At 42.6% G+C, this 20227-nt stretch overlaps 1 protein-coding gene across 8 annotated transcripts in view; it reads right to left on the bottom strand.

Annotated features, from left to right (window-relative positions):
• LIMCH1 (LIM and calponin homology domains 1) overlaps window positions 1–20227 on the bottom strand; it is a 319011-nt gene that overhangs the window by 42735 nt on the left and 256049 nt on the right. For all 8 annotated transcript variants that reach the window (XM_032400265.1, XM_032400257.1, XM_032400260.1 and 5 more), the window contains 5 exons: window positions 19121–19156; window positions 14517–14643; window positions 12926–13083; window positions 12303–12711; window positions 8762–8980 (listed from right to left, as the gene is read on the bottom strand). In XM_032400265.1, coding sequence (XP_032256156.1) covers window positions 8762–8980; window positions 12303–12711; window positions 12926–13083; window positions 14517–14643; window positions 19121–19156 — 949 coding nt within the window. The remainder of the gene's footprint in view (window positions 1–8761; window positions 8981–12302; window positions 12712–12925; window positions 13084–14516; window positions 14644–19120; window positions 19157–20227) is intronic.

Genomic DNA, 20227 nt, shown 5'->3' with positions numbered 1-20227 from the left:
CACCCAGCCCAGGTTCTGAGGGGCCCGGGGTGCATGCAGCACAGTAGCTGGCATAGAGCAGATATGTAATCGATGTTAGTAAGCAAAGATTCTATGCATTGTTTATGGAATTTATACTCTCAAGCTTACTTTAAATACATACTAGTCACCCAAATCAGGCTATTAGCTAGCAAAATATTCAGGGTAAATTAAGAGAAAAAGCAAGCTATGACCCAATCTGAATAACATGAGCCCATTTAAAAAATATTTTATATGCACTGAGAAAAAAGAGAAGGATACACATTTAAAAAAAAAAATCTTAGTATCAGTTTCTGAGTGGCTGGAAGCAGTATGTACTTTATATTTTCTTTGTACTTTTCTGTGTTCTGCAATGTGTATAGAGTACAGCTGACTCTTGAGCAAAGGTGGGGTTAGGGGCACTAACCCCTCTGCACAGTCAAAAATTCAAGTGTAACTTTTGACTCCTCAAAACTTAAGTACTAATAGTCTATTGATGACCAGAAACCTCACCGATAACATGATCAGTCGATTAACAGATATCTTGTGTGTTATATGTATTCTATATATATTCTTAAAATAAAGTAAGAGAACTAGAGAAAAGAAAATGTTACTAAGAAAATCATAAGGAAAATACATACAGTACTGTATATATTGAAAAAAGTCCACGTGTAAGTGGACCCATGCGGTTCAAACCGTAAGAGTCAACTGTGTATGTAATCAAGGGAAATCCCCAAGGACAGTTTAATTAACTTGTGTCTGGCACTTGCATTTGAAGGTTTGTTATTTTTGTACTCACATCACGACTTCAAAGGAAATGAGTTCAAAATTGGCAGTTTTAACCTGATGGACTCAGAAATTTGCCTAAAACAAACCCGCCTTGCTGGAAAATGCACTTTCTGACCCATACTTTCCTTTGGTTTCAGCTAAACAGGGAGATGCCTTCCCTTCTCCGATGGGTAACACTGTCTCAAGAATGACAACAAGTAAATAAGCACAGATCCCTGGGCCTGAGTAAATGAGAGCACAGACAGGTTACAGGGGCCCAAGCCAGGAGTTGGCTTCTCCTTGACTGAGAACACGATCCAAACTGGCTCAGGTACCAGACTTAGCCGTGAGGCCACAGAGGGGAGGTGGCAGGTTCCTGGCCTGAGAGAAACCTGGTCTAGCCACAAAATCTACCTAGCATCTGGCTGCTCATTCTAACGAGGATCTCACTGGTGGGCTTGCCCAAGAGCGACACTGGAAAAGCAATTGGAAATACAACGCAGGAGAGCGGGAACCGTCCTGAGACCCAGAGCTTGGGTGGTCCGGTTTCCAGGACGGAAGAATGATGAGAAGTTGGGCTGATCATTTAACTTCCCTGGGTTGGAAGATGGGATACCCAACGTCCTTTCCTGAGCTTCTATTCTGTGACTGAGTGATTTCCTGGCTTCGGTCTCGAATAACTTCTCTGGACAGAAGCCTGGAAAATTGGTCTATTTATGTCTTGGCACCATGACTCAGGTGTCACACATGCCATGCATGTGTTTCTCCTTTCACTTTTATACCTCGGAGTATCTATTTTCACTGGGTGAAAGAGGATCTACATGGAGAATCAGACTCTCTATTCCGTAGACTTTTTCTTTTTGCCTAAACTTTTCGAAGCCACAATGTGAGGCTCTGGTCCAGGTAAGATGGGCTAGACTGGATTTTTTTTTATTGTCTCTGATGTATCATCTGTAAATGCTTCTTCACCTAAATATCTTTAACGACTTATAATTTAACACTCTTACAATTACTTCTAGACGGAGAAAAACAGTTTCTCAAGAAATGCCTGTTGACATTTGACATCTGAAAGGAATTTGCAGTTGGTCTCAGTTGTAAGGAAAATAGCACCTACTCAAATGCCTTCCCCCGGCTCTCACTGCAAAATGAAATGTTTCAAGAAAGATCTGATTGTCTGTTTTCCTGGATCAGACAACATTCGTAAAGTACTGAATTTTCAAGAGGAAGGCCTAGAGCTAATATTATCAAGGTTGAAAAACCAGACCTACCTTGTCACTTAGCTTGAGAAAAGCAGATGAAATAGTTTAGAAACCTACTAGCGAAGTCTGGCCCTTGGTCAAGGGGGGAGAATTGTCACAGATCTGGTAGGAAGGGGCCGGCCAGCATGGGGCCCTGCATGACATCACCTGGGACGAGCTGGTGAGTGGGAGCTGGTCAGCAGGGTCTAGGTGGCAGAGGGAAGCCAGAATTGGGAAAGAGGGAATAACAGGAGGAGCAGAAAGAGCTGAGGAAGCACCACAGGAACATCTGCAGGGCAATCATCTTCTGGAAAAAGCTGTTCACATCTGCATGTTTCTTAGTGAATTACAGCTGGGACGACTGACAAGCTGAGCTGGAAGATGACAAGAAATTCATCCCATTTGTTTGAAATCCACACCTGTGCAAGACGGCGATTTTGATGATCTTGCTTTAACCTGAGAAACTTTATACCTACCACTTTTCGGGGCTTCTGAACAATATATCGTAACTTTCTCCCATTTGCTGTATGACCATATTAAAAATAACTTAAGGGCACCTCTGCCTGTGAGTCTGATAAGTGCTCTCTAGACAGGAATTCTCACACTAACCATCAGATGCATATACTATTATTATCTTTGTCTTTAATATAAACTGAGGCTCGGGTGGGGTTAGATCTTTGACCTACTGCATGGAGTACTCTAGGTACTTTAGGAAAGGCTCATTTTTGGTACCACAGAGGAAAAAAGAGATTCAAATACAAATACAACTCACAGCGGATCAAGAAAACACTTGGACTAGTTTTGAGGGAGACATAAATATCTCTCTGTAGGTTACTGAGCAGGATACATTCATCATCAGCTAAGAAGAATTTCCAACTTATTTTCTAATCCTGGATTCCTGGATTTGTGCTATGACAGGATTTTCTTACAGAAGCCAATATTTTAAAAATGCAAAGTAAACCAAAAGGTGTTAGGTTTCTGCTGGGAACTATCTCAGGGATAACCAGGTCAGGCCTCGGGAGACAGGATCCCTCTGCTTGGAGTAATGTAGCATCCTAGTCGCCCTCATCCCCTCTTAGCCCTGGGACCCCCTCTTGGAATCTCCTTGTGGCTTCCTCACCACCGTCCAAGCCTTTGCTCCTGCTATTCCCAACATGCGGAATAGCCTGCTCCATTCCAACGCAAATCCCACACTTAAGGTCAAGTTTCAAAACCACATCCCACACAAAACCTTTCCCACTAACCCCAACCTATAATGATCTTACCTGTTCTCTGCAATCCTATATCCCGCTAGTCTTCTGACCCTATTATCTAGCACTTAATTAAATTTTATTTTATACACTTTTCTGGTTGCTTTATGAAAACTGCCCTCCTGGCAAGTTTATGAGGTTTTTTTGTTTTGTTTTGTTCTGTTTTCGATTTCAAAAATGGGGCAGAGAGTAGTCCTTAACTCATGCTTACTGGTTAACAGGCAGCCGTCGGCAAGACAACTGCTGTCAGAGTGTCATTTACCTTAAAGATGATTCTGCTGAGGACGATCTGGAGTTTGCTGGTAGCAACAGATACAGCCAAAGTATTAAAAAAAATAATAACAAGCCTACCTTAATTGAGGATCCATTTCTAAAGTGAGAGAGCAATGGTCCCAAGAGTTTTCAACGAGAAAGGTGAGGTAGAAAGAAACCAAAGAGAGGACATAATATCGCACAAAAGTGGTCGTGCTGGCCCCAGAGGCTGACGCCCCAACCTCAGCCTGTCCCCCATGCCTGGAGTCTTGCCGTCACCCTCCTCTGCCGCTCTGCCTCACGGTCTGAATGAACGCTCCTGCCTACGGCCGCCATCGCCCAGGACAACGGTGACATTTCGGTGGTGGGGGAGGCTACTCCTCTGTGAAGAGTGTATCTGTTGGGAATGCAATTTTTGGAAGAAAGACACCATTTAAAAAGAACACTATTCCTTTGACAGCCCCGCAGAACGGGGCAAATGAGTGAGAAAACGGCACATTGAGTCCAAGCTGGTCTCGGGCCCTGGGAGGCGCTGAGGTGCAGACCCCCTGTTTTAGGCTGGTCCCCCTATTTTGCCACGACCAATTCATTCCACCCCTTCAACGGGAGGACACCGGCTATAACACAGTCAAGAAATGCTTTTCTTGGAATATGGGGAAGGAAGTAAAATGAGGAGTAGGTTTATTGGGAGAAGAGATTCTTTTCGAAGGACTCTTGGGATAACACATTCGGAATGGAAAACGTTTGGTGTCCTCAGTTGTAAGTGAGTATGAAGGCTGTTTTAATAATGAGCCAACATTTTGTGTAGTATAGCTAACCACCTTGGCTTAGAGTCTAACAGATACATACAGGCAGTTACCTACTCAGAAAATACTGTCATAGTCCCTGCCATAGTTGAGTCAAGAGCCTGAAGTACTGAGCCAGGGTAAATAAAGGCTACTTCCTATTCAGAACCACTAGGGCTTCTGAACTAGAAATTGCTCCAAACTAGGCAGTGTTTCTTTCTTTCTTTTCTTTTTTTTCCTTCTCTTTTTTTAAAGATTTATTTATTTGAGAGAGAGAGAGAGAGAGCACGTATGGGCGGGGCAGAGGAAGAAGGAGAAAGAATCTCAAGCAGACTCCACGCTGAGCACGGAGCCCGATGCGGGGCTCGATCTCATGACCCTGAGATCACGACCTGAGCTGAAACCAAGAGTCGGACACTTAACCGACTATGCCACCCAGGCGCCCCCAAACTAGGCAGTTTTTCAAATAAGAGATATATAAAGGAAGAGACTTCCAGGCTTTTCCAAGAGTTTGGACCTGCATCTTGAGACTGCCCAGGATCAGGCGGGTTCAGGGGAAGAAAGTCTGCCAGGCCACCTTTTGTTTGGAGTTTTTCTTGTTACACTCTATACATTTCTGAGGTAACATGATTTCTTTCAGATCATCCAATTTTGCTTCTCTTAAAACAAGATACTTTTGGGGATATGCAATCAATGTGAAATATTTCAATCCATTTTCTCTTAGCCTTTAGGTAGCTTAACTACTATTAAAGTGGAAAATACCTGTCATTAAAAAGAGAACAAGCTATTCTTGTAAAAAATTTGCTCATTGTAAAAATAAGAATATGACTCATTATCAAGAATGAGTATATTTTTAAAGGGAGGCTATACTGCTCTAAAACCAAACCAACCCCCTTTTCTTCTGTTTTAGGAGTCTTCTGCTTAATGCCACAGGTAACCAGCTTTTTTTCCCCAAAGGGTTAAAAACGTAGAACAAGAGAGATTAAATAGTTGGTTTAGGAAGTTTAGGCATTATACTAACTGGGACTTCTATCAGGAATAAAATCTATTCATCCAAGGGTAGGGTTTCCCCCAAACTCAAACAACAAAATGGTCAGAGGGCAGAACTGGTGAGAGATAGAAAGTAGACACATGCCTGATAGCACAGCCCTCAGGATTTGTTCTTATAATTAATCTGCTGGGCCTAAGGAAGCCCTGTGCACCTCTATTATGTGGCAAGTGTCGTGGGATAAGCATGGCACCAACACTGTTGCTTTTCCAAAGTATAATGAGAAAGAGCTGTGCTCAACAGTACGTGCAAAGGGCCTGTGACCCTAGTAGTCACACTAAGTCATGGAAACGTATTGATAAGGGAACTTAAGAAATGCTTATTATTAAGTCTGGCAAAAGACAAGAACATAATTACTAACTGTTCCAGAAAAGCAATTCTAGCACTGTAAGGTCTAATTATAGAAACTTCTAATTTAAAATTAAGAGCATATGTTGACTCTACCAATAAAGTTCTCATGCTAGTAGCAAAACTCAATATTTCATCTTATGATAATTAGTAAAAACTCTTCTAGAGATGATAACATTTATGTAAATGAAAAGTGAAATTAAATTCCACGTTGAGAGACTCGGCATTTGCCTGGATCACAAAACTTTGCTCCTGGAGACCAGTAAATATGTTACCATGGTGAGGAAATTATTTTGGTTTATTCCACTTTGAAACTCCTTCATAGGACTTGAGCATCACGGGGAATAATTACCTCCTCTCAACTCCTCTGAGAAAACACATTTTATTCTTCAAAAGACAAATCCCAGAATGAAACTGGACCATTATCTTACACCATATACAAAAATAAATTCAAAATGGATTAGGGGCTTAAATGTAATACTGAAAACCATAAAATACTTAGAAGAAATTACAAGCAGTAAGTTCTTTGACATTTGTCTTAGTATTTGCTTGGACCAGTCTCCTCAGGCTAAGGTAACAAAAGCTAAAACTGAAAAAAGGGGGATTGCATCAAAGGGAAAAGCTTTTGTACAGCAAAGGAAACCATCAACAAATGAAAAGGCAACCTACTGAATGGGAGAAGATATTTGTAAGTCATACATCTGATACGGGGTTATTATCTGAAATATATAAAGAACTTACATGACTTAATATAAAAAAAACCATTAAAGATGGGCAGAGGACTTGATAGATACTTTCCCAAAGAAGACCTACAGATGGCCAACAGGCGCATGAAAAGATGCTCAACATCACTCATCATCAGGGAAATGCAAATCAAATCACAATGAGACTGTGACAGACTCCTGTCAGATTGGCTACTTTCAAAAAGACAAAAAATAAGAGTTGGCAAGGATGTAGAGAAAAGGGAAACCTTGTGCACTGTTGATGGGAATGCAAATGGTACAGCCACTGCGGAAAACAGGATAGAAAATTAAAAATAGAACTATCTCATGATCTAACAATTCCACTTCTGGATATGTATCCAAAGAAAATGAAAACACCAATTCAAAGAGATATATGCATCCCTATGTTCATTGCAGCATGATTTACAATAGCCAAGATATGTGACAATGGACAGCTACATGTTCACTGATAGATGAATGGATAAATACGATGTGGTATGTATGTATATATATATATATACACACACACACAACAGAGTATCACTTAGCCATGAAAAAGGAGATCTTGCCATTTGTGACAACATAGATGGACCTAGAGGGTAATATGCTAAGTGAAGTAGGTCAGACAGAGAAAGACGAATACTATATGTGAATCGAAAAAACAAAACAAGCGAAAAACAAAACAGACTCATAGACAATGGAAACAAACTCTTTGTTACCAGAGGGGCGTGGGGTTTGCAGACAGGCAAAAATAATTAAAGGGGATAAAGAGATACAAGCTCCCAGTTATAAAATAAATAAGTCATGGGGATATAATGTACAGATATGGAATATAGTTAATGATATTATAATAACTTTGTATGGTGGTGGATGGTAACTAGACTTATTGTGGGGATCATTCGTAATGTGTAAAAATATCGAATCACTATAATGTACACCAGAAATTAATAGGATATGATATGTCAAGTATACTACAATTAGAAAAAAGATAAGAGATAAGGTATCTCCAGAGATAAGAAAAATAAGATCCAGTCCACTGGTGAGTTTGGCTAGCTGGGTCTTCTAACTCAGCCTTGGAGCTAGGAAACAAGTTCCCTTCTGGGTCAAAACTTCCTAGGCTCTGGGGGTAGAATCATGACAGTTTCCCCCATCCTTTGTAATTCCAACCCAAACGCTATCAATGAAAACTGGAGAAATCAGCATCTGGTGAAGACGAACGAGGCTGTGCAGAGTCCAGCTTGCACCCTAAAACGTGGGCTGTGTCTGTGGCCATGGAAGTTTGGGTCTGAGCCACAAAACCAGCATGAGCCCTTCTGGTGAGAGATCTAAGAAAGTGGAATCTTCCTGACTCCATTTTACATCCCAAACCAGCAAACAGAATAGAATATTGAGTTTTCTCTTCTGCTGTTGTTGAATCACCCTACATTTTTCAGCTTGGCTATTCAATAGTTGCTTCCAATTGCTCTGAATTTAAGGGGCTAAGCTAAGAAAACATTTTATTGCTTTTAATGTTTTTGGGTTTTTTTGTTTGTTTGTTTTTAAGCTAATAAGATAGATACCCTTTTATACATATTGTCAAGGATGGAAAGCCAGGTTCTTAGGGCACGAGTCATTTTCACACTGTATTAACAAGTCTGATGGGGAACAAATGGTGGGGGGGGGGGACGGTATTTTAGAGATGTATTTATTTTTCTATAACACTAGATACCAAGAATGTGAAGACAAAAAAAGTTTCTCTTATTCATAAGTGATAATACAACTTCTATCATACCCCACTGTTAGGGTTGAATTGTGTCTCCCCACAGCACTCCAAATTCATATGTTGAAGTCCTAACTCCTAGTACCTCAGAATGGGACCTTCCTTGGAAAGCGTATCATTGCAGATATAATGGTTACGTTAGGTGCAGTCATCCTGGAGTGGAGTGGGCCCCTAATCCAGGATGACTGTGTCCTTATAGGAAGGGGAGACTTGGACACAGACAAGTACACAGATGAAGACCATGGGAAAAAGAAGGCAGAGATCAGGGGGATGCTTCCACAAGCCAAGGAATGCCAGAGACTGCTCGCAAACCGCCAGACACCAGTGGAGAGGCGTGGAAAAGAGTCTCCCCCGCAGCCAGTAGAAGGAACCCCTGTCAATACCTTGATTTTGGACTTCTGGCCAGCACGACAACGAGACAATTCATTTCTGATGGTTAAGCCACTCCGTTGGTGGTACTTTGTCATGGCAGCCTTAGCAAAATAATATACCCACAGGGAGAGAAATGACAGTTATCAAGACATACTTCTTTTTAAAAACAGATTCTTTCACAGTGGAATTATCCCCAAAAGGAAAAGAAAAGTGTGTTCTTACTCTCAGTTCTTGGGGAACAGAATTTGGCTTCTTTATGTTGATCTCAATGCTACTGTTGCCCTGTTTGAGCTCCACTGGGGACCCATGCACTCTGGCCACACCTTCAAACATCTGGGATTTTGTTAATGAGGAGGCAGGTGCCACCATGGGACATTCTTTCTCCTTCTCCTTCTTGTCACCATGAACCGTTTCTCCATTCATGCTGACCTTCCCATCTACCTATAAGAAACACAAGGAACAAAAATCACATGCTATTTCCCAAAGGAAGACTGTAACAAAATAACACATTTAGAGTCACAGTTAAACATTATCATTTATTAATCAAAGTCCAGCAAAAAATAAGGGCTCTTGTATGCTTCCATCGGTTCTAGAAATTAGGGCTCCTATAAATGGCCTCTCGGAGGGCCTCTTTAAAAGGTCATCAATCTTCTCAGGCCCCTTCACTTTGGATTAAATTTCATGTTCACCTTACTTGGCATGTGCTCTTATTTTAAAGTGTAGACTCAGAAACTAATAATACACTATATGTTAATTTATTTTAAATAAAATAAAAAAATAAAGTGTAGAAAATCAAGGAATTTTAAGTATAACCACATACTTGGGTTGTAGTACTTCTTCATTTAAATTCTGAATGCTATTCCACAATTTTGAGATTTTTCTTTTCTGGCTAGCCTGTAAATTAGGTGGAACATATCTCGGATCAGGAATCTTTTGCAGCTTATCCTGTGGTAAGGGGGCAATGCATACATTTTTGCAAGCTAACATGGAGGGCCTCTGGCCTGATGTTATGCTATATCACAATAAATTCTTATTTCCAGTTAATTTTACAATCCCAATTTTTTCAAGAAAAAAGGTCAGACACATTAAAATATTTTTGTTTTGTACCCATGTCTAGGGAAGGTGGTAAAAGAAAGAAAGGAGGAGTAGAAATGGTGGTTAGTTAGTCTGGCTTATTGAACAGCATCTAGAACTCTCTGTCTTGAAGTCTGAGGCAATGTATACAGTGGTTATAGGAGGAAGCTCAGAGAGCCTCGGATTCAATCCTGGCTCTACCATTTAAAAACCACATAATCTTCAACAAATGTCTTATCCTCTGGGCTCAGGTTCCCCATCTACCAAGTTTATAATCACTGCATCTCCCTGATAGTGCTGTGGAGGGGATTTTATGGATTAACATATGTACAGAGCTTAGAACAGTATCTGGCACATTTTATGTATGTAAATATTAGCTATTATTATTATGAGACTTTCTAAAATCCTTCAAAAGGAATCATGGAAGGCCAGATATCAGTTATATCTACCTTAAGCCAGTGGCTTACAGAATTTATTGTCTGTGATCCATAGGAAAGAAACTTAAATCACAACTGAGCACACCCACGTAAATATAGCTGAAATAGGAGTTTTGCAAAACAATATTTACTTTATTATGTGTGATGTACCAGACTTTCTTTTCCCTTGTATTTTACAAAATGCTGATACCAAGCTGCTAAACTGATTTCATAACCCGGCAACAGGTAGCAATTCTCACTTTGAAAAACACTGCCTTAGGGGCGCCTGGGTGGCTCAGTCAGTTAAGTGTCTGCCTTCAGTTCAGGTCATGATCCCAGGGTCCTGGAATTGAGCCCTGCGTCAGGCTTCCTGCTCAGCAGGGAGCCTACTTCTCCCTCTCCCCACTGCTTGTGCTCTCTCTCACTACCTCTCTCTCAAATAAATAAAATCTTAAAAAAAGAGAGAGAAAAACACTGCCTTAAACTATTTCATTTGATTTTCCTTTACTCTTAATTCTGTTGTCCTGGGAAACTAAGTCTATATTCTCTGTCTCCCTCACTCCACTGTCCTCCCCATGAGAAAACACACACACACACACACACACACACACACCCCTCATAGTTTCTGTTTTGGCATTATCTGGTAACAACTTTTCCACATACTACCTTTGACCATAACGGGGTCCACCCACTCAGTGATGGGTCTGTGAATGAAGCTGATAACCATCAACGCCTGTGATGAGTCAAGGGCTCATTAGTGGTCCAGAGTGAACCCCAGCTCTAAAAAGATCTCTACTCAGGTTCTTCTCCGCACCCGTCCATGAATGCTCTTGGTGACGCCTGTTACACTGTTTTGCCACAGCGGTGAGAGACAGGGTTTCCTCAGGGCCAAAGTCTTGCCATCAAGTCATCTGTCATAATTCTTCTGTTTAAATGATCACCTTGCACTATTTATATAAAGGAGGGGAAGTGGACATCTGGATTATCTGATCAGATGCCTCAGATACCAAGTTAAGTAAACTGTATTCCCTACCCCCATTGTGGGCCACCTCAATCAACCTTCCTTCATGAAACATTACAGACGGTTCTCGGTCATGGGCCCTAGGTGAAGGAGAGCTGGTGCCGTACTAGGTGGGATACTGGGCATGTCTGGGCACATGCTTATCTACGTGTGAGCCTGCATGATGCACAGCTCATTTTCTCAGGAAAAATTCATGTATTTATTCGATAAGAACTTACTGAGTGCCTACTATGTGCTGGGCACCTATGCCAGGCTCCCAGGACAAAGCTGTGAACAACAAAGACACAGCCCCAGCCCTTCGAGGGACATACATCTCAACTCAACCCAGATGAAATGTCCAGGACACTCTTCTTTTGTTCTATCGAAGCCTAAGGCACAGACTTTGAAGATCCATTCCGAGTTATTTAAGCAACAGTCAGAAAGTATATATACAGTTTGGTTCCCTCTGAAATTCAATAGGAAGATACATGACATCACATTGCTCAATTAGTTTAGCCAAGCAAACTTTCTTTATAGTCATGTGCCCATGTCTCCTGCTGATGAATTCCACCTCTGTCTTCTATTAAGAACCCATGTGGTGTGCAGGGACAACGAGAACTGAGTTTTCTTTGTAGTCAAAAGAGCTTAAGCCAAAGAACGAGTGCTGCCTCGTGGTGTGAGGGAAAACACTGGAATGTGAGCAAGCAAAAAGATGTTTGGTTGTCATAGGTTCTTTGGTTCTGGAACATTACTTTACATATTCATTGGCAGGAAACAATCTAGTTTCTTTCCCTTTTAAAAATATTTTTAAAACTCCCTCTCCTCTGAGAATCAAGTACATCCCATGTTCCTGTGTGTTTCTTGTATTATTCCATTTTTGCAATTGTAGCATCTTTTTGGATATGATGTCAAACTCTTTAAAAAGAAGAGGTGACTGCATATCCTTCTCCCTAAACCCAAGGCAATTACGATGTCGTTTTGAGGAGTTTGCTGTACCCCCAGAGAGCCGCAGATCCCCCGGGTTTTACTAAACTAAGGGTTGGTTAGCACTACTGCAGAGAGACCACGCCATTCTATCAAACTGGGAAATAAACCTTGCTCCTTTAACTATTTGCAAACCAAATCCCCTGAGACATAAACTTCACAGTCGTAAATGGTTATACATTTCACTTTTGTTTGGTAAACATAATTGCATCTTCTCAGGGCAAGATGCTTCTTTCCACTGATTACCTGGGGTTCAGTTTTGGTTCTCCTCTTAAGGAATGCGTCCTACCTTAAAGGTCTTCAGAACCTCTTGAGAGGTCTTGGGCTGGGAGTAAGGCTTGGGTGTCAGCATAGGCACTGCTTTGGGGGTGACGGTTTTGCTGGGAGACCCGCTGCCTGCTGACATGCTGGTATCCAGAACGCTGGTCCGAGCGATGGTGGTCTCCACGGTGGCAGTGAATTTGGGTGGGGGCAGTGATTGTCGCCGCAGGTACTTCATGGGGCTAGGGTCGTTCAGGAAGGGGGTTAAGTTTGGCTCTGTGGAATGGCTTCTTTCCAGAATTTTTGGCATCTCCAAGCGTTCGAGAACAGCCTCGCTGATGGTGAACCTCTCGATGTACTGTTGAAGGATCCCCTCCGCCTCCTCCTGGGACCGTGCGTTCTTATAGGCCTCATGCAACTCCCTCTCTCTCCGCTCTCTAAAGGATGGGCATGGGAGGGGAAGCAATCACAGAGTCAACAGTCACAGAAATCGCAAAGAAGACCTCGGTAGAAGCCAAGGCTGAGCTGAAGGGGGGAGCCCGGGGAGTGTGTAATATGGGCGTCAGAGCCTTTGTGATAACCAATCATTTTTAGAAAAAGCACATCTGGACACCACTGTACATGTAAAAGACAACAACAGAAAGGACTCACTTTTCTTGAACAATTTCTCTGTAGGTTTTGATGCTTTTCCTTCGTTCACTTGTTCTGTCCTCTCCAGCCAGTAACTTCTCCATTTTCTTCCTTTCTTCCTCTTTCTTGATTAAGTCCTGAGAAGCACTTCTTCTACGGCTCTTCCAACGAGCCAGGTCCTAGGGGGGTGGGGGACAAGGGGCCGACAGAACATACAATTCCGTTTCTACTCTTCAGAGTTGAGTGAGCACTGACTGTGGGCCCAGCACGATGCGAGGCCATTCCCACTCAATCCCGTGTAAAGTCTGGTGGGAACAGGAATGCCTCAAAGGCAGGAAACATTCAGATATGGCCACATTCTCCATAGCAGGCCAGCACATTCATTTAAACACGGTAATATGAACTATGCAAGCATATCTCATGTCAGCTGCTAAATTTTAAAGTATTGCTTCACAGGGTACTGTAAGAAACTTCATTTTTTCCAATTTATGACCTGCACACTGTGAATGGACTTGCTGACAACAGAATGGTAGGAATCAACCACAGACAGACGCAGTTTCCTCAGGGAAGGAACAAAAGGCAGAAATACGGATGTCTAGGATGCTGGAGTCAGGTGGGTGGGATTGCAGCTGTGGGCAAGGATCTCAGCACTACCTTTTCCGTGCTTTGGAATCTCAGGCATGTTTGTCAGCCTCTCTATACCTCAGTTTGCTGATCCCTAAAATAAGGATGACAATGACATGTACTCTTCCCAGCCTACCGTGAGGGTTAAATGACATAGTGCATATGAAGTGCCAGCCATATTGTAAGTGCTCGATAAATGGCAGACCCGATTATTACTACATTTCATAGCCGTTAACTTTTTTGGCTGATGGTACAGTCAAGGCCGCAACAGCTACCTCAGAGAGCTCTGTGAGGACCACAGCAAAGAATCCATACTCCCTCCCGTCATCCCCATCTTCAAGCTCTTCCCTGCCCTGGCTCTTCGCTCTCAGCACACACACAATCACATGGCCCTCCTCAGGCCACAGAGACCTCCTTCCCTGGTTCTCATCCTGGCTCCCTTACTCCACTAGCTGTGAGACTTTGGGCGAGTTACTTAGCTGTTCTGGGACTCATCTGTGGAGCGGAGGACGATACTAGTTGCTAGCTCACTGAGTTACTAAGGAAACGGAAGAAATCCTACACGCAAGGCAGTTAGAACAGTGTCTGTGACCGGTACGCTTTCGATGTTGGCGATTACTGTTGCCATCAGCAGCATGATTACCCATTTCAGTAGATCATCTCGAAAGACAGGGCATCTTCTAGTCTACATCCCATGCCAGGTGCCTCCCTCCTGCACCACCCCCTCCCTCTGTGGCCAACCTTCTAGCGGGGGGACTTGCCCAATACATGTCTGCGTCCTTCACTCTTCACCTTTCATGTTGTCATTAACCTTCCTTTAATTCCCACACTTCCTGTGTCCCTGTTTGAAGTCCCCGAAGGGCTCCCTTCCCCTGCCTAGCTTTCAAGTCCAAGTCTACCCGCCCCACCTGACTTCCTGCTCCAAGGGGGCTCTAACCCATGGTGCAGGGCAGCCTCCCCGCTGCCCCTGGCCTTGGCCGGCACTCACATCTTGCCATTTGTCGTCCTCTTCCCGCAGCTGGTTATTTATCAGCTGCAGCTGCTCCTGGCGGGCCCTGCTGTGTGGCTGCACCGTGGCCTCCTCCTCACACCGCATGTCAAACATACTCGTGCTCCTGAGTGTGGAGAGAGAACAGACAAAAATGGACCGGTGCCCGGGATGTGTCTGCGCGTTCTGCCGCGAGGGGGCGCTACCGCGCTGGCAAAAGTGCCCCTTTTCCCTCCGCAGCTCAAGACAGCAGCGCGACGCGGCGTGTTGCGATCCCCCAGCCCGCAGCGGGCATGCTAGCGCCCCCACCTCTTCTCCTTTTAACCCCCAAAGCCGAAATGTGACCATCTTTGCCTTCAGGGGTGGCTGCAGCAAGTCAATATAATTTTATACGTAGGTGCCAAAACATTATGGAAGAGCTAGAAAAAGGTATTTGGAGCTCTGGGCTCTTCTTGATTGGAAATGTATTAGGAAACAAAATGAAGAGAATTAAATGATGTGGGAAGAATGTATGGGCAAGGAGGGTGGCATTCCATGAAGCAAAACGTTCTTACAGTAAATGCTTGAGTAAAGAGCTGTCTTACGTGCTTTCTACATTAAGGCAATTTCTCCACTTTCAAAAAAATCATCTAGCCTCAAGTCTAAGACACCCAACTTTTCATATTGAAGTTTCTGAATTATGGATGCATCTAAGAGCTATGCATTACTGATTCATATATTTGATGTGGTTATTTCTATTTCCTGTAAAAATGTCTATAAATTGGTAGTGCAGTTGATAGCATCCAGGAATCAAGAAAATAAGGTATTTTATCATAAGATTAAGGAATAAAACATATAAATCAGTATATACTTTGTATCTTAATATTCTCACAAGCATTTTACCTTATTTTTGTCAGGATACTTCTGAATTTACTCTTTTACAAGACAAAGGATAGGGAAAGCAATTTTTTAAGGCCTTAGGCTATATAATTGATATGTTCTATAGGAGCTTATTAAATGTTGGGCAAGACCATAGGGCCTCTTCTTATGGTGCTTACATAGACCTTCGTTACAGCAAAAGCTGAAGCAGCAAGATGAAAACAGAAATAAAAACCAAAGCAAAATCCTCCCTTTTTTTCTCCTCTCAGAGAAATGAGCTCTGGGACCAAGTGGGTTTACACAGTCCAAAATCAAGAAATGGAGGTTCACTGTTAAACTCTCAGAAGACTATGACAGTCCATTTTTGAAGCCAGCTTAACACAAAGAAAAAGAAAAGCCATGCACTTAGACTCCACTTAATTCTAGACATCATCGGTGATGTCCAAAATAGTTCTCCCCATGGCCCGCCAATCAACAGCAACAGTGCTCCTGGATGCCAGTCGGGTCCTGAGCAGACAGCGCTCTGGAAGGGGAAGCCAGATCCTCAATGCAATGGCTGCCCACTTTCATTCCGACGCATTCAAAATGAAGCTGCATGGATCTGTTGGGTGCCTCTTCCTTCTCTCTAGGTGTTGGACTATTTAAGTCTGACCTAAGAGAGCTGAAACTGAAGACTGTACTTGCAATCTGTCTTCCCCAAGAGTATTCAAATACTCTGACTACACAGGACTTTTACCTGAGGCTTCTATTGGCACAAATATGGCAAACCACCATGGGGAGCTGCCTCTGTGTACTCAGTGTATCGTGCAGCTACGTCTTCTAGAAAGATAAACTGCAGTCCTCCAAGGGGGGAGGGGCTGCAGTTTTTCATTTATTTTAGACTATTTATTAAGGTTGTTTAAGAAAGATTTGGGAATTTGCAGAGGTAGGTAGAAAAGCCTAACCTCATGTTTTTTGTTTTTTTAAGCATCATGGATGAAAAATCACTTAAGTAGGCTTTCCAGAAAGAGACTGAAGTTCATTCTATTCTTCTGGAACCCCAGGAAAAATGGCAGTCTTCTCCAAGATTTGGGATTTGGTTACATCACTCAGAAAAGAATGGGAGCAAGGCCTTGAGAACTGCCTTCTTCTGTCCTGAGGTCCTATCTCTGTTCCCACCATGAAGTTCTAATGACCCCAGCCCAAATGTGGCCAAAAGCTGGTTAGTGAAATAAAAAGAGAAACTCTGGTTTGCCCTCCCATATACCAGGAAGTACTATTTTTCCCCAGAGTTGTTTTGTTTTGTTTTAAAGAAATTCAGCCAACTGGCCAAAAAAGAAATAACTGAACTATGAGCCATATCTTTATGCCACTTCAAAAAAAAGGAACTAGGCAAGTTGAAAAATGATAATACTAGACAGAAAATGGGCTGAGTCACCATTCAGAAAATGTCCCTTACTTCAGAGGTTGGACTCAGCCTCCAAAATGAAGAAGTGTGTGTTTAGGGGCAGGGTGGGGGATCCTGGAGGAGTCCAGGCTCCAGAATATTAAGGTGACTCGCACTAAACATCTGCTCTCAGCCCACGCCTTGTGCTGTTGGGACAAGGGTCCCCAGCTGCCGAGCCCCAGAGTCTCTCGTGGTGGGTTGGCATCTTGGAGGGCCAGGATGAAATCACCTCCAGGGGAGCCTGGAAATTGTTTCGGGGCCAGGTCAAAGGTGAGGGAATTAGGAATAAAACAGCCTCCAACTCTCACCGTGCCTAGGCTCTGTTGGTGGGGAGAGCCTTGGGACAGGAGGAGCGTGCACGTGGAGAAAAGGGCAAGAAGGTGAAACTATATCTACGGAAACATTTGGCTAGCTGGGAGGCGGAAATCTCTGTTTGCCTGTGTGGTAGGTCTGCCCCTGACCTGTATTTTCCTTAAAGGGCACATCTTTTTTTGATTGGGCTGTATTTTAAGAATGTGCCAGTTCTGAGTAAACAGAGCCTGTGCCAATAATTACCTTTAACGATTTTGAAAAAGGGAGAGAGTGGGGGAAGAAACTAAACATATAATAAGTATCTATTTAAAAATAAAACTCCCCATATAAACTTTGCATTTTGCTCCCCACACGGCTTCATGCAAGTTGTGTCTACTCCCAAGGAAGAGATTCGGCACTTTGGATACTCCTAGAGAAGATCTCTGGAAAGGAAGCTCCTTTCATTCTTCTTAGTCCATGAGGCTGCTTTTTGTAAATTTAGGGCAGAGAAGGGAGTCCCCACCTCCGCTGCCTTGAAAAAAATCATTCACTTTTCCCGTAGGTGAGGTTTCATATTCAGGAACAAGCAAGAGTCAAATGCTCTTTACCGTAGCTTCCTTTCTTCCACCTTTTGGGATTTCCCAGAGATCCGTCTTAGGCAAACTGCACAGCGGCCTTGCATTGAGGAAGAATAAATCCATCCCATCAAAATGTTTTTGCTAACCAAATCAAAGTTTTGCCTATTCATCTTTGATCATCTTCCTTTCAATGCATGTTAAATATTGCCACTGCAGATTTTCAGTGTAATAACCAGGGCTCAATTTTATAGACAACTCCATGCAGTCAGTCAAGCTCAGGGGGATCTTGGTTTTGAGACATGACTGTTCTGCACGTCAGGCCATGAAGCAATCACAGATCGCACAATGAGAACGGATCCTGGCACCCGAGGCAGCCCGCTTAGTGCTAGGACAAACCAAGCTGACATCTTGAACACAGGCGTGGAAAAGGTACTGGAAACAGTAATTTGGGGGCCCAATCTCCTTGTCATTGGGGGCAATGAGTTTTGTGTTTTGCACCCTTATTTAGATGCCTCACTGGGTGACTTAAATGTCTTAGGCCAGTGTGTGCTCTTCTGATGGCCCAGACTCCCACCAGCGCACAGACTGTTTGTCACAGAGGAGAGACATCAGGCTCAGCAGGCCACTGACGCTGGAATTAGATATTAATTATGTTTCTCAAAACACAGATTTTACTCAACTCTGAGAAAGCTAGTATTGTGCATAGAAAATGTTTGCCTTGGATATCTGCTTCAGAATGCTCTGCAGATGGGAAATCCATTTCTGAAACAGAGTTAATGTGGTCATAAATGGGAGAGTGGTGGCTTCTTCTCAAATGTGGATGTGAGGCGGAGGTAGGGAATGAATCTCTGAGAGGAGTGGAAAGTAAGGAGTCGGAAGAGGAAGCCCAAGTCATGTTTGACATCTTGAGCCCTTGCTATGCTACAGAACTTGAACGCAACCCCAATGTTCTGGTCGTGAGCATCCCACAGTTTACATTACTCCAACCTGGGAGGAACTTGGGCTTCTGAATCTATAATTAGTGGTTCAGGATTTGTTTTCTTAGCTCAAAAAAAAAAAAAAATAGGGCCATGAGAATGGCTTGCTTCATTGTTAACTCCAAGCCCTAACATATCAAGAATTAAATGCAAAACACAGAATAATTCTGTGGTTCAGAAGGGGTACCAACATCCAGACAGTCACACCAGCCTCCCCATGCCACATCTATGAAAAGCAAATGTTAAGTTTAAGCAGCAGCTGTGTATTAGAATCATGCTCGAGTTACTCTTTCATTCATCTCTCCTGCACAGAACATATGTTCTGCATTCCAACTTCAAGCGCTTTTCTGAGGCTGAGTCAGTGAGCTGCTCAGTTCACTGTTGCATCAATTGCATTTCAATTAGTGGTAAGTATGGGAAGCATGCAGTTCAAGCTAGTCATTAATGGATTCCTACAAACACAAGACAACTTACTCTGCGTCATCAGACACAGGAGTTCTCGGACCGTATCTACAAGACCAAATACAAAATTAGAGGATGGGCAAGACAGAAGGTTAGCTCTGTAACCAAGCTGGCAATAAACATAACCGGTGACATATTTGTGTGCCAAACCTTTTTTGCCGATCACACTGGAAGAGAAGTGTCGTTACACAATTAGCAATATTTATTAACTGCTGGAAATGAAGGAACAGTCTTGACGTTGCTAAAGAACGCAAAACATGTATTAAAACACAGAGGAGAGATGAAAATAATCCCCATGCTACCCACAAAAAAAGAGTCTGTTCAATATAAACACAAGAAGGCTTAGGTGCAACCCACAATGTTTAGAGAAGGCAGTTTAAGAAGGAAAAAAAAAAAAAGCCAAACCTGTATTATGGTCGTTCACAAACAGTTAAACCGTTCTTGCCTTTATGTTTGGCAGTAATGGGCTGTAATGGACACCCAACATAGAAGCACACGCTTACTGACCCTTTCCCTGATGTGTTAATGCTTTTGCACAAATGACATCAAAGAGCGTTTCTGCAGTTTTCTGAAAGCAAACCAGAGCTCCAACCAGAACCCCAATCAGTGCCTTCCGCATGCATTTGACAAAAACCACAATTCCTAGAAAACTGGCAGCCTTAATCAAAGCCAGACTTGAATAATATTCCATAACTTGAAAAACCAAAGTTTTCCTTTTTACAGTCTTTTATATTCTCCTGATTATTCAGATCTACAAAGTTGTACCTTCTGCAGTAAAGACACTGTAAATTTTAATGCATCTGATAAAGCAAAGAAAAAGGTTAAATTAGAAAAAAGAAATTAGGACATTACAAGGGCATATTTTAAAGCACAGTTTAAAAAAGCAGCTTCCACAAATGACTATCTCTTCAGCAAAGGGAAATGTTAAGAGAAGGTTCTTACCTATGCCCTCAAACGCTGTTCATTTCTGCACTCTGATGGTGGACAAAGAATTATTTGAGTAAAGAAAAAAGGTCCTGCTTTCAGTTTCCAGCAAATTAAATTTTGTGGTTTTCAGCAAAAATTACCTAGTCTCGTGTTCAGTTTCATAACAGTTTATGGGGAGAAGAGTCATCTCTA

The sequence above is a fragment of the Phoca vitulina genome, unplaced genomic scaffold (genome assembly GCF_004348235.1).
Source record: "Phoca vitulina isolate PV1807 unplaced genomic scaffold, GSC_HSeal_1.0 scaffold3, whole genome shotgun sequence".
In the NCBI taxonomy this organism is placed as follows: domain Eukaryota; kingdom Metazoa; phylum Chordata; class Mammalia; order Carnivora; family Phocidae; genus Phoca; species Phoca vitulina.
This window is presented reverse-complemented; position numbering and strand designations above follow the sequence as displayed.